Source organism: Phoca vitulina, unplaced genomic scaffold (genome assembly GCF_004348235.1).
Source record: "Phoca vitulina isolate PV1807 unplaced genomic scaffold, GSC_HSeal_1.0 scaffold22, whole genome shotgun sequence".
In the NCBI taxonomy this organism is placed as follows: Eukaryota; Metazoa; Chordata; class Mammalia; order Carnivora; family Phocidae; genus Phoca; species Phoca vitulina.
In genome coordinates this window covers 1,488,574-1,502,536 of record NW_022589725.1, presented here as the reverse complement: position 1 = coordinate 1,502,536, position 13,963 = coordinate 1,488,574, and the positions used below count along the sequence as shown (strand labels likewise).

Genomic DNA, 13,963 nt, shown 5'->3' with positions numbered 1-13,963 from the left:
CTCACCAGATTCTGATTGTGCTGTGGACTTGACCTCCAGGCCTACTTCTTACCCATCCACGTGGCCCTGGAACCCCCACTCCCCTGCAAAGGCCATTTTCTGTTATTCAAAATCCTGGGTCCCCACTCTTTGGAATGTCCTTTGCCCTACTCCTATCATTGAACCCACCTTCCCCATAAATCATCTTTTCTCTTTCCTCTTCCAGTGTAACTCTGCTCAGCCCAGGAAGATTCTATGCCTTCTCTTGGCCTGTCCCCGCCAGCACACATCTCCTTTGGATATGCATATACTAAAATATCTTCCTTTTATCTTATCTGGTCTTCGCCCCATGGGGCAACCCGAAGGCTACTATTTATTCTTTCACACATTAATTTAAGCTGCTTTAATTGTGGCTATGATACGTTTTATATAATATAATTAATGTTTTAATTCTGTGTACTGGCTTCCCAAGGCAGTTTTGTGAAGGGCCCAATTTTGGAATCAAGCAAATAAAGAATAAGTAATGGCTGAAGTTATTATAGCAACGCCCTCCCCCCCCCAAAGGAATTAAAACTGTACTTGCTTTTTGAAGTGGATTAAAAAGGGAAAAGAGAGTTTAATGTTCTCTTCATCCCAGGCATGTTTGGATGGGTTTTGTGCAGTCCTCCGGACTCTGATTTCAAGTGTTCCTGGCTTATTGGTGTCTGACCACCAGCTTGAGGTGTGTTGGACTACCAACCAGCTTTGCACCTCCTGTCCCCACATCCTTCTTGATGGAGGGTATGCTGGGAATGAGAAGCTACTGAACCCCCTTACTCATTTATTTGTTCAGCAAGTGTGTATTGGTGTCCTATTACGTGCCCAGGACTGGGATGAATTCAGTCCTGCCCTCAAGATGCTCCCAGTCCAGTGGGGCCAGACAGATGGAGTTCTAGTCCAGCACGCTAATGCTGCGGGGGGGGGGGGGGGGAAGGTGGGGTGGAGCGACTACCTCTGTCTCAGGGAGTTAAGCGGAAGCTTAACTGAAGAGGAAGCGAAATTTAAACTGGTTCCAGGAAGGAGAGGGAAAGAAGGAAACAGCAAGACACAGTAAAAAGAAAAGATTGTTTGAAAATGGGGAGAAGGAGAGCATGGTGGAAACCGGTGTGCATGGGAGGACATGGCAGGCAGTGAACATGGGCAGACAGGTGGGGGTGGAGTGCAGAAGGTCTTTCTGTGTCATGAGAAGGAGTTTGGACCATCCTGAGGATGGGAGCCCAAAGAAGTTTTTCAGCAGAGAAGTGTCCTGATCAGATCAGATCTGGGGTTTGCAAAGAAAACTGCAATAGGATGAACAATGTCGGGGCGGGGCGGTTAGTTGGGAGTTGCCTGCTGGCCCATAGTAGGGGCTCAACAGGTACCTAGTGAATGAGTGAGGCCATTGAGACAGCCCGGGCGAGAGATGATGAGCTTCTGAATTAGTGGCACGTGTTGGAAAGGAGGGTGCCCTTTGCAGCAGAAGCCAGGGAGATGGGGTTAGCAGCCCCTTCCTCTCCCATCCTCCCTGATCTATGCAGGCAGGCCATTTGGCCTGGCCCAGAAATGCAGAACTTGGCGGGTCATCACCCCAACAACTGTCTAGTTCAAGCTCCTCAGATTCCACTGGGGACAACAGAAGCTCAACCGAACGCAACCCATCAGAGTCAGAGCCTAGAACAGAATTCAGGAGTTCCATGCTGTGGAGTAGAGAGTGTTAACATTGGTTGAAGAATGGCTTGGAGGGCCAGAACCCGGGAAATGTAGGCACAAGGGTGTGGGGGTTTCTGCAGAACGAGAGGGTCCCAAGTCCCCTGAGATACTCCTGGGGTCCCGCGATCCCACGAAAGGCTGATGTACTACTCTAATTGCCTATCTCCAGCCGCCGGACGGGAACCGGGATGGAATAGACTCTGGCGGGGACGCATGGATGCATGGATGGATGGATGGGGAGGCTGGGACGCTGCGCCCACTCGAGGGAATTTCCTTTGAAAGAGAGCGAAACTTTAAGCTGGTAAACTCCTTTCCTTGAAACGCCCTCCTTTTCCCCACACCCCAGCTGTGGCCTTCCCGTTTTCAGGGATGGGGGGAACTTCCTCAGGCCTCTCCATCCGCGGTGCGGACACTTTCGGTTCTGCCGGAATTCCCGGAGGCTGCGGGGGAGAACCGTAGGGGGGGTCCCTGGGACGTCTTCACAGCACGTGGGTGTCTCCTCTCCTTTAGCTCTCCGGGAAGACTGCTAGCGCCCCGCCCTCTTCAGCTTGGCCTCTGAGCCCCAGGCGCGAGGAGGAAGTACTCTTTTTGGGACCACGCGCCCTCCCCCGCGCCAAAAGCGCGTCCCCAAACTCCCGGGAGAATTAGACTCCTAGGAATGTCCAGGGGAAATCCGGGTGCGAGGAGTCGTCAGGAGCTCCGCCCCGCCCAAGGAAACTGACCGCGATTGGTCCCAGAAGACCCCGCCCATTTCCTGGGCGGGGCGGGGGGCACGGGCTGGGGGAGTTACTAGAGGCCCAGTCTCCGCGCCCCTACTCCGCCGCCTGGTATTCACCTCGCCATGGTCCTTCTGCCTCTGCGCTGTCTCTTCTGGGGCTCCTTGTTGACCGCCGTGAGTTGAGTTTCTGCTCCGACCCGACAGGGGATTTGGGGATTTGAGAGTGGGGAATGGGAAGAGAAGCAATATTTCGGGGAAGGGACCTTCCTAGCTGATTTTGGGAGGACAGACAGGTGTGTGGAGAAGCTGGGTAAGGTACCCCGGGTCCTGGTTGTACGAGGTAGGCTACCTCTGTCTCCTTCCAGGTTGGGGTCCCAGGTAGCCCACAGAGGGCGCATAGTGGGGGCGCTGCAAAAAACGTGCACCTATGGCGTGGATGGCGTTGGGATTTGGGGAGCCTCAAGCTTTTATTTGGTCAAAAGGCTGCAGTCTGGGTTTGCTTTAGAGGCTGGCCGCACGGAGACTGGTGATGGGTTTCAGAGGCGAGGAGGGAGGCCGGGCAAGGGAAGAGGCGGGTCTGGCCGGTTTCCTGTCCCTTTTCCATTGCGGACAGATGCCAGCCTCTGTGAGTGGTTATCATATCCTGGCCACCTGGGGATGCCTTCTTCCAGGGCATCTTGTGGGAACAAGGGTGGGTGCAGGGGCCCAGGTACTTCTTTGAGAAGGCAAGGAGCTTTTAACTCTCCCACCCCCACTCCCCAAATCCTGAGTGATCCAACCTAGGAGGAATACCCAAGGCTGTGTCTCTGCCTCTCGAATTTAAGATGATATAGGAGACCTCTTGGGGGGAGATGAATAGTTCATGGGACCCAAGAAAGGGTTAGGAGACCAGCCGGGGTTTCTCCAGGCACCAGAAAGTCTCAGTTATGCCCAACCAAGCATGTCTCCGGGATTTTCAGAAGCCCACACTTGACTCACTTTTTGTTTAAATGTATTTTTGTAGTTCCTCATTCTGGAGGCTGGGAATCCCCCAAGTACCTGACCCTCTCATCCCAACCCCTCTGGCCTCCCCCTACTTTCAAGGGCTGTAGTTTCTGGCATGAAGTCTGAGTAGGAAAGACCCATGGAGGGGTTGGAGAGGGGAGTCAGCAGCAGGGGAAGAGTCAGTGGGGAAGCTGCTTTGGTCCCAGAACTTTCATTTTCACTCTAAGCAATGGTTCTTAGGAAGAAAGGAGGCAGGAAGAAGGTGGAGCTGGAGGGAGGAGGAGGAGGACTCTTATAGGAGGGATTAGAGGAAGAGCCAGGGGAGGTAGCATGAAGGGTGATCTGGGCTTCTCAAGAGCACACTGCCAGTTTTGGCTCCAGGTAGAGACTGGGTGGGGGCAAAAATAGCAGGGGCTATTTGTGAGAGCTTCCCATGTGTCAGGCTCTGAGCGAAATTCTTTACAGGCAGTCTTGGTCTGATTTTTTTCAACTCCCCCATTATACAGATAAGCAAACTGAGGCTCAGAGAGAGGAAATAGCTTGCCAAAGTTCTCATAGCTAGGTGGAACCTGGATATAAATCCACATCTGCCTGATTCCAGAGCCGGCCTCTCCAAGCCTTGGTCCTGAGCTTCTTTGTGTCAGAAGGACTGGAGCTATGGAGTGGGAGCTGGGGATTGACAAACTTTCAGAGAAGGAGCTGTATTTCTTGTGGGTTTGAAAATGGCACAAGGGACATTCGTTGCTCTGGGAGTCTGGTGGGAAGGTCCACAGGGTTGCAGGAAGAACATTCACAGGATGTGGTAGTGGAAGCAACAGACCTTTATATTTCCTTCCCCATTTGGAATAAGATGCTTCTCTGTAAGTAATTTTCTCACCCAAGCTGAATGAGAGCCACCAATTAGGCAGAACCCAGGGTGTTAGTCATCCCAGCAGATAGTCACATATATATGATAATTAAAACTGCCATTTAAATGAGCCCTACTATGTGCTAGCTACTGGGCCAGGCTGTATACCTGTATTCATTCTGATTTTCACAACCTTATCTGTGGAGTAGGCACTACTCCCATTTTAGAGATGTGGAAACTGAGGCTAAGAGCAACAAAGTAACTAGTGAGCGATACAAAGGCAAGATTGGAGCCTTAAGCTGTTTGACTCTCAAGCCTGTGCTCTTTTCACTGGCTGTTCCCGAAGTGTGGCATGATTTTAGGGAACACATGGATATAGAACTAAACAACAGAAATTCACTTTACACTTCTATTAAAATACTTCTCATTTTTTTTTTTTTCATGGAGGAAGTCTCTGGAGCTAGAATAAAAGTTAAAACCTCTCCAGCACTTGCTAATCCTCCTTTTTAAACAAAAACCAAGAGCAGGCTTGGAGAGGAGGACTGTCAGCAAGCAGAGCGACCAGCTGGGTTTTTAATAACATTGCTGCGCTTCTGTTGAATTTGTTTTTAGGGTTACCTTTTATTTATGAGAAGTGATACTGGCTCTTCTCTCATGGCAATGATATAAGGTTTATATTTAAAAATCAATGTATTTAAATTAATGAGAAGTAATTAATAGCATGGGTGGTACCTGGATGGAGTAAAAATAGCCCAGGCAAGACCTAAGTTGATGGAGAGGGGGCAGTATTGAGACCTGAGTTCTCATCAGATTCTATGGCTGTGTGACCCTGGGCAAGTGCCCCACCTCCCTGGTCCTTAGGCTAACCATTTGTAAAGCAAACGCATTGGATTTTAATCCTTCCAGCTTCATAGTCCTGGCATTTCATGAGGGAGGGGTTGGATGATCAGAGGATCGGATGATGAGGGTTTGGAGAGGGGAAAGGGGTGGGCAACAGAAGAATAGAAGGAAGCCACCAAGTGCTAAATATAGCCCCAGCCAGAACTAGGACCAGCTGAAGCCGGCCAGCCTCAGGACTCCAGGGGAGATACTGGAGCCCTCATGTGATTCTGGGTCTTTGGGAAGAGGAGGGACTCAGGAGTCAAGCCAAAAGCAGATCTGTTTAGTTCAGAGAATATTGTGATGTTCCAGCGCAATCACTTTGTGAAATGCCAGGCCGATCCTCTGGGTCCTTTTATAATCACATCAGTTGGCAGTTTAGTTAAAAACAAACACACCAAATAATATGCAGGCTCCATTTTTCTGCTCTGGACTTCACTTCAGTACTAACCTCTGTCCTGGCTGATTTCCACCATCCTGCCATAGAGGCTGCAGCAGAGATTTCAAGATCCCCTCAAATCATCCCATTCTGTTTTTAGGTCCACCCAGAACACACTGCATGCAGAGAAAAGCAATACCTAATAAACAGTCAGTGCTGTAATTTGTGTCCGCCAGGTGAGCCGCCAACCCCCTGGCCCCATAGTGGGACCCTTCTTGGTTTGCTGGCAGATGCAGACCCTATGTGTCAGCTGTCAACTTGAGTCTTAAATGACCCCTGGGATTCTTCCCATCGCTGCCCTGCTCTCAGACTGTTCTGGGCTCCCTCTCTGCACTACCCAGCACTAGGGTTCCTGTTTCTCCCAAGGCCCCCACCAGTTTATGAAGTCTGGAAGGGTCCGAGACAGTCATCTTTGAACCCCCCGCCCTAAACCCCAGCCTGCTCAGTTTTTGATAAGTGTCTGACTCATTGAGCTGGCGGGAGCCATCTCATTTCCCGATGTTTTCCAGGAGAGAAACTGGTGAATGACTGCACAGAGACCATCAACACAGAATGCACTCGCTGCAAAACAGGCGAATTCCTAGGCACTTGGAACTCAGAGAGACACTGTCACCAGCACAAATACTGCGATCCCAGTGCGTGGGCTGCTGGGGAAGGGGTGCGCGGGAGCTAGGCTGATAGTCTGGCTCATTCCTGACAATGCAGCCATTGCTTTTTTTTTTTTTTTTTTTGTATAGCCCGTGTCTGTTCTGATTGGTTGCAGTCTGGGTTGTACGGGTTGTTAAATAATTTGATCCCCATCCCTCCTTGGAAGAGGGTCTCAGAAAATAAAAGCAGGACGTGTGAGGAGCAGATCCCCCGAGCATGGCTGCTAAGGGGTCCCCATCCCCATCCTTCCTGCCATCTCTGTTCAGACCTAGGGCTCCGGGTCCAGAGGGAGGGCACCTCAGAAACAGACACCACTTGCACCTGCAATGAAGGTCTCCACTGTGCCAGCAACACCTGCGAGAGCTGCACCCTGCACAGCCCGTGCCCCCCTGGGCTGGGAGTCAAGTGGATCGGTACGTGGCCTGTCTGGGAGTCAGCTCTGCAGGCAGGAGAGAGGAGCTGAGGCTCCGGGTGAGGGGCTGTGCAGTGGGCACTCAGCCTTGACCCGCCTGCATTGGGATCTCTGCTTGGTGAGCAGGAAACGGAACCCTTCTCATCCTGCCTCCAGCCCTGGGTATCTGCCTTGGGAGGGCAGTGGGGGAGGAGGCTTCCACCGGGGAAGCTCTGTGCTGGGGGACAGCCCTTGAAAGAGGCAGTTCTTCCTGCCCTGCCTGTCCACCCGTTCCCTTGGGAGCCGGACAGGTGGTCCACTGTGATGACGAATGCTGCCTCCTCCCTTCCAGCTACAGGGGTTTCTGATACCATTTGCGATCCCTGCCCCGTCGGCTTCTTCTCCAATGTGTCATCTGCTTTGGAAAAGTGTCACCCTTGGACAAGGTACAAGGATCCATCTCTGTGTTTCCTGCCCTAAGAGGGGCGCAGGACTACTTCATTCTATCTGGCCCCCTGTCCTTCAGCCCCTGCTCCCCATGTCCACGCACTTGTGCACTTAGAGAACTTCTAGAGTGTCCTCGTGGCTGACCAAAAAGGCCACTTCTCAGCATTTTTTTGCCTGCTCTATCTCAGTGGTAACAGACGCTGCTGATCTCTCAGTCTTCACCAAACTCCCTTCTTGGGGGCACTGTGACGCCTCTCTTGCTTTCCTTCTACCCCTCCTCTGCTCCTCCTACCCAGTTTCCTTGGCCTTAGTTCTAGGCTCTACTTCCCAGTCACTTTGCCCACCTCCCCTGAGCATCTCATCTGTATCCATGGTTCCCAAACAACAGCTCCTGTCTAGATCTGTCTCCTGGGTCCGACAGTCATATACCACCACCGGCGGTCCACCTCCGTGCAGGTGACCCACAGGCGCCAAATGGGCTCACTTGCCTGCCCCTCTCACCCTCTGGGAAGACACTCCCATGGGTCTGGGCACTTGTCCCATGGTCCCTCCCAAATCAGTCACCAGGTCCTGTCCATCTGGCCTTCTAGATGTTTTGGGATTCCTTCTCAGTATCTTCACGGTCATCACTGTGGTCTGGATAGTGCCTTCGCCTCCTCCCCGGCCTCCCTGCCTCTGCTCTCTCCCCCCACCCTCTTGCCACAGTGAGCTTTCTACAGTGTGTTTCAGATCATGGTGCTCCCTATTTAAAATGTTTCTTGGCTCTCTGTGCCTTTAGGACGAAACCCAGACTCCTTCGCACGGGCCCCCAACCTTCCAGCTCCATTTCCTGACTTCTTCCCCCATGCTACTTGCAATCCCCTCAACACACTGTTCGTTCTCTTGTCTCCAACCCTCCTGCTTGGAATACCCTTCAACATGTGCCCAATTAACTTTCTACATTTAATTTAAAAAAATGGGTGAGACAGGCTCGTGGGACACAAGGCACAAAGAGGCCTATGGTGATAAGTCTCCTTTCACCACTCCCTGGAGGTAACTTCTGTTCCTTGTGTGTCCTACCAGAGATTCTACGTACAAACAAATAAATGCACGCACATGCAAACACACGTATTTTCGACACAAATACTAGCATTCCATACAGTACTTTGTTATTTGGTTCCTATCTGCCTTGCTCCAGTAGACTGCAAATTCCTTTAGTGTAGAGACTTGGCTTTTTTTTTTCTTCCAACGATGCATTCCTTATGCCTAGAACAATGCCAGGTGCACAGTAGGTGCTCAATAAATCTTTACGGATAGATGTTGAATGATACCCAGGGGAGCTGGGTTAGTAGAATCAGAGCCCTGGGTTCTGGCCTCAGTGCAGCTTAGAAAAAATATGATCCCACATAAGTGTGTGACCCTCCTCTGAGCCCCAGTGCTCTCATTTGGAAAATGGGAATGCCCTTCATCTCACAAGGCATGAGGAAAAGAAACATAGGAGTGACTTGTAGATGCCTAAGCACTCTTATATATATGCTTTCTTTGTAGCTTCTCACCTTTTCCCCCCACTTTAGATGTATTTTTCTTGGCGATGTTTTCTTCTGTCCACTCCTCCCCACTCCTCCTGGAACCACGTCTTCATCATCCCATATTGAGATGTCTGCATGGGCCTCCTGGCTGTCCACTTGTCCGTAATTTCTCCTCCTGTGAGCTCTCTGGCCCCGAGTCCTGTCACTGTGTGGTCATCTGGTTGGATGCTGATGCAACTTACCAGCTGGATCCGGTTGAAACCTTCATGGCTGATTACCAGCGATCTGGTCCTAAAGCCCAATTTTTCTTAGTTCCCTCACACCATCTGGCATGCCCCCCACTGAATCCCTCAAATCATGTTGTCCTGCTTCAGCTAGAATGTATTGCTGCTCTAAATTTACATCCTTCAAGGCCACTCAAATCTCCCTTCTCTAGGACAGTCTTTCTGGATGACCCTTAACCAGAGGTTCTCAATTGAGCAATTTTTCTCCCCAGGGGACATCTGGCAATGTTTGGAGACATTTTGGTTGTCACAACTGGGGAGGGGCTGCTACTGGGATCTAGTGGGTGGAAGCCAGGGGTGATTCTTAGCATCCTACGGTGCACAGAACAGCCCTGCAACAGAGTTATGTGGCCCCAAATGTCAGTAGTGCTGAGGCTGAGAAGCCCTACCTTAGACTGACTCATCACCTGTCTCTTCCAGCCATTGTGGGCTTGGTCTCCCCTTCTCTGAATGATTCCCAGTTCACTTCAGCCTATGTGACAAAGCATGGCACTTTATAGAGACTCTCTGATTATTCCTCCTTCAGGGTGTGCAACAATTTTTTCTCTGAACTCATGAGTTCCGTAAGAACAGAGTCTGTGTCATTCCCATAATAACCAGCATAGGAGGTTGCCCACAATATGTGCTCGGTGAACCTGAACTTGTTGGTTTTGACGGTCTCCCTGTGGGGTTGGAAATCTTATGGTTGGGGAGATTTCATGTCTTTTTCTGTCTCTCTCTGTGTCTGTGTCGTGTGTGTGTGTGCACACGCGCGTGCACGCACGCACATCTGTGTGCACAGCTGCGAGACCAAAGGCCTGATGGAGATTCAGGCGGGGACTAACAAGACGGATGCTGTCTGTGGTGAGTCTTGGAGAATGGGCCCTGGCAGCAGGCTCGGGAGGCAGGGAGCTCAAAGGGAACACAGGGGCACACAGAGACAACCGGGCTGGGGGCAGGGGGGAAGAGGGAGAGCAGGTGAAGTGAGAGGAGAGGGCAGTTTTGGGGGTTGAGGCATTCCAGCTTTGCCACTTCTCTGTGGAGCCTGGGCAAGTCACTTCCCTACTCTGATCCTCAGTTTCTTCATCTGTGAAATGGGATGATAACAGCAGCTCCCTCAGCAGCTTGGGGGAAGTGCCTGGCACGGGTTCTCGCACTTTCAAGGTGTTCCAGCAATGCTGTCCTGCCACCCTGCCTTTCAAGCACCAGCATGTTGGGACACTGTTTCTCTCAGGGCCTCGGTTTTGATTTTAGAATGATGGGTTGGCCTACAGCACAGATCACAGACTCAAATAACTGCAGGGACCAGGCAGGTCATGTTGAGGAGTTGAAAAGCTACGGTTAAGACTAAGACACTCTCTCTGTTTTTTCTTTCTTTTTTTTTTTTTTTTAAGATTTTACTTATTTTTTGACAGAGAGAGACAGTGTAGAGGGAACACAAGCAGGGGGAGTGGGAGAGGGAGAAGCAGGCTTCCCGCCCAGCAGGGAGCCCGATGCAGGGCTCGATCCCAGGATCCTGGGATCATGACCTGAGGCAAAGGCAGATGCCTAACGACTAAGCTACCCAGGCGCCCCCTCTCTGTTTTTTAAGACTCACTTTCCTCTTGGCAGGGCTGGGACTGGAGTGAGGAGAGTGAGACACTTGCCTTGGATGCAGTATTAAAGGGGGTGTGAGAAAAACGCAGTCATCAAGATAAATAACATTTGATACATTAAAAAAAAATCAAAGCTAATGTATAAAAAAGCCCATAATGAACAAAATATCAAAGTTGACATAAAAACGTGATCCAGCCCTTCCTCACTTGCCTCAGTCTAATCCCAGCCCTGGTTCCAATAAAACTTCAAAAAAAAAAACCAGACAGCCAGGGGTACCTGGGTGGCTCAGTCGGTTAAGCGTCTAACTCCTGATTTTGGCTCAAAGTCATGATCTCAGTTTCGGCTCAGGTCATGATCTCAGGGTCGTGAGATCGAGTCCTGTGTCAGGCTCCCCATTCAGTGGGGAGTCTGCTTGAGATTCTCTTCATTTCCCTCTGCCCCTCCCCCCACTTGTGTGCTCTCTCTCTCTCTCTCAGATAAATAAATGAATCTCAAAAAAAAAAAAAAAAAAAAAGGCAGCCGGCCTGTAAGCTATAGTTTATTGATATGATTTTTCAAAACACGACATTAAGATATTACTTTTCTTGATTACTGGGTTTTTTTGGTGTCCCCTTAGATTTTGTCCCAAGGTTAATGCTTCACTTGCCTTCCCCTAGTCCCTGCCATGCATCTTTCATTTTCCCATTTAGGATAGAGACTTAGGTCCAAGAATTACTTTACTTTTCCCTCCATGCTTCTTTAACAAAGGCCACAGTGCAGTCATAAATGCCGATGGAGCTCAGCGCTGGGCAGAGAGTGGGGAGGGATGGGGCATGTGGGCAGCCGGTGGAGACAGCTACCACTCCTCAGTTCTGGTAAGGGGTGGCAGGTGGGGCTGGATCTTCCGAACTTCTAAGAGAAACCAGATATCCTGACTCTAAATATGCCATCTCCCAATTTTAAAAAGTTGGCAAATATTTCAAGAATTCTTTTTTAATGTGCTGGTCACACTAAACACATCCAGCCACGTTCTCCCAGGGCCACCTGTTTGAATCGTCGGATTTTAGATGAACTCAACCACTGAAGGATTTTAGAGTCCAGCAAGGTGCAGCAGCCTTAGGCATGGGGGTAGGGGAGTGCCGCTGGTGGGGAGCCATCATTGAAGTCTTAATTTCTCCAGGTCCCCCACCTCGGATAAGAGCCTTGGTGGTGATCCCCATCACGATGGGGATCCTGCTTGCTGTCCTGTTGGTGTCCGCCTGTGTCAGTGAGTCCCCAGGTGGGGAGGCGATGAGGGAAGGAGGGAGGGAGGAGAAGGTAAAGAAGTGGCCACCTGTTTCCTGATCTGGCTTCAGCAACTCCCCATCACATTTCTCTCTCTCTCTCTCTCTCTCTCTCTCTAGGAAAAGTGGCCAAGGAGCCAGAGAATAAGGTAGGTCAGCCCCGGGCACCGGCTCAGGGTTTTGGCAAGCTGGAAAGAAAGCCTGACTCCTTGTTGCCTCTGTGGCAGGAGAACTGCTTCAGGGTCTGCCCCTGTCGTCCCCGGGAAGGCAGGAGAAGTAGCTGCTCTTACCGCCAGTGCTGGGCTGCAGGGAGGGCTCTTCCCATTCCCTCCCTGCCACCACCAACCTCTGTCATCTCCGGAGCTCACCCCCCCCCCCGCCCCGCCCCAAGAACAGCCCCGGCACCATTGGCAAGATCTGATGTTTCCTGGCATTTTAATACGTGGGGAACCATGTCTCTGGGGCCTTGGTGCCAGGTCATTGGGTGGGGTCTGGAGGGGCAGCTCCTTGGATCCGCAGGCTCCCACTCTGGAAGCTTCTTGACACTCTCTGTTCGGCCAGCAGGGGGCAGGAGGCACCCATTGAATCAGCACTGACCCTCCCTTTGGGAAAGGGGAAGGGGCTTGTGTTTGGGGGAGGGGTCTCCTTCTGAGGGAAGGGCTACTGGAGGTGTTGGCGGTTGGGGGGGGGTGTAACCTCACGCCTCGGCTCCCCTAAGGTTATGGGTCAGGACCCCGTGGAGGACTCCGTGGAGGACCTGGTGTATCCTGTGCTCGCCCAGTCCATTGCTCCGGTGCAGGAGACCTTACACGGCTGCCAGCCGGTGACCCAGGAGGACGGCAAAGAGAGCCGCATCTCGGTGCAGGAGCGAGTGTGAGGCAGTGCGTGCCCAGGACTGTGGCAGCAGGGGAAGACGGGACCGCGGAGCCTGGGGAGCCTGGAGCTGCCGCGGGGGCTGCTGCGCTGGGCGTCAGGGGGCGGGGCACTCCCCCCCCCCGCGCACCCCTGGGGTGCAGAGACAGAGAATCTTCCACCCCCGCCCCGGAGCCCAGGCCATCTCCCAACTTGCTTTTAAAAATGGAGGCGAAACTTTTTGGCGGCCATGTAGTAATAATATCCACCAAACCCTCCAACCCAGCAGTTCAGCGCCCAGAGATGATCGTGGTGGTTTCTAGGAGCCCACGAAGACATATACGCGAATATCCGTTGCGGCGTTGTTTGTGACGGTGGAAGACTAGACACCACTTAACTGTCCATCAGCAGGGGACTGGCTAAATAAAATTGTAATATATTTATGCAACAGGATCTCAAAAACTGTCGTGGAAAAAAAAAGCAGGTTGCAGAATGATGGGTATGGAAACATTTTTTTTTTTTTAAAGCACATACCCCCAAACAATAGGATATATCATCCACGGGTACGTGTATAAACATAACATACCAATGTATATGTAGGTATAAGTGTTCTGGAAGGATACACGGAAAACTCACAGCTTCAAGCGTTGCAATGTCTGGGTTGGGGAAGAAGGGTTGGGAAGGGTTAAACGAAGATTTGACTTTTTTCCCCCCAAAAGAAAGTGAGTTCATATAATCCTTATGTAATTAAAAAAGTCATCAAACATGTATAAAGGAAAACGGGGGTGGAAATGCTGGGTGACATGAGCTGTTTAACTTGCTGCCAGGCTCACAGAATTGGGGCACTTTCTGAGGATAAGAAGAACATCCCCAGGCTGCTGCCCTTCCCTGGGTGGTTTCCACGTGTGCTCACATTTGGCATTGTGTTTGCAAAGCACTCTCCTCATTTTATTCATGTTCATAAAAAACAGCCTTGAGGGCAGGCAGGGTCCAGATCCCTTCCTCTTTAACAGAGGTGAAAATGGGAGCCCAGGGAGGTGAAGGGACTTGCCTGTGGTCACACAGCAATTCTCAGTGGCGCCACTCAGAGCTCGCCACTCTTGGTCCTATGCTGCTCCTTCCAGATCTTCCTGCTCCCTGGAGCCTACATCTGTAGCTCCTTCCCGGGGAGCCTCCCACTTCCTTCTGACCTCCCAACTGCTACAGGAGCTGCTGCTTCTTGGTCAGATGGTGCCCCCTTCCCCCCCCCAGCAGTATCTTAGGATAAAAATAAACCATCCTGTTCTCTTTTCCTGCTGTGCCAACTGAGGGGGAGCCTAGCCAGGAGGAGTAGCAGATGGAGTGGGAGCAGAGGGGAAGGGAGGGGAGGGGAGGGGAGGGGAGTGGAAGGGAGGGGAGGAAGGTTGTAGGACAAGGAGAGGG

The 13,963-nt window shown here is 51.4% G+C and overlaps 1 protein-coding gene across 3 annotated transcripts; it reads left to right on the top strand.

Annotated features, from left to right (window-relative positions):
• The first annotated feature begins 2,479 nt into the window (after positions 1-2,479).
• CD40 (CD40 molecule) lies at positions 2,480-12,992 on the top strand. Of its 3 annotated transcripts, none has more exons than XM_032419904.1 (9): positions 2,480-2,599; positions 5,675-5,750; positions 6,084-6,209; positions 6,489-6,635; positions 6,966-7,059; positions 9,634-9,695; positions 11,587-11,673; positions 11,810-11,838; positions 12,408-12,992. In XM_032419904.1, exons 1-9 carry the CDS (start codon positions 2,549-2,551, stop codon positions 12,564-12,566), a joined length of 831 nt encoding a protein of 276 aa, XP_032275795.1. In that variant the 5' UTR covers positions 2,480-2,548; the 3' UTR covers positions 12,567-12,992. The 3 variants fall into 3 exon arrangements, with proteins under 3 accessions (XP_032275795.1, XP_032275794.1, XP_032275796.1); XM_032419903.1 differs by having other exon boundaries at positions 11,587-11,685; XM_032419905.1 differs by lacking the exon at positions 11,587-11,673.
• Positions 12,993-13,963: the final 971 nt, after the last annotated feature.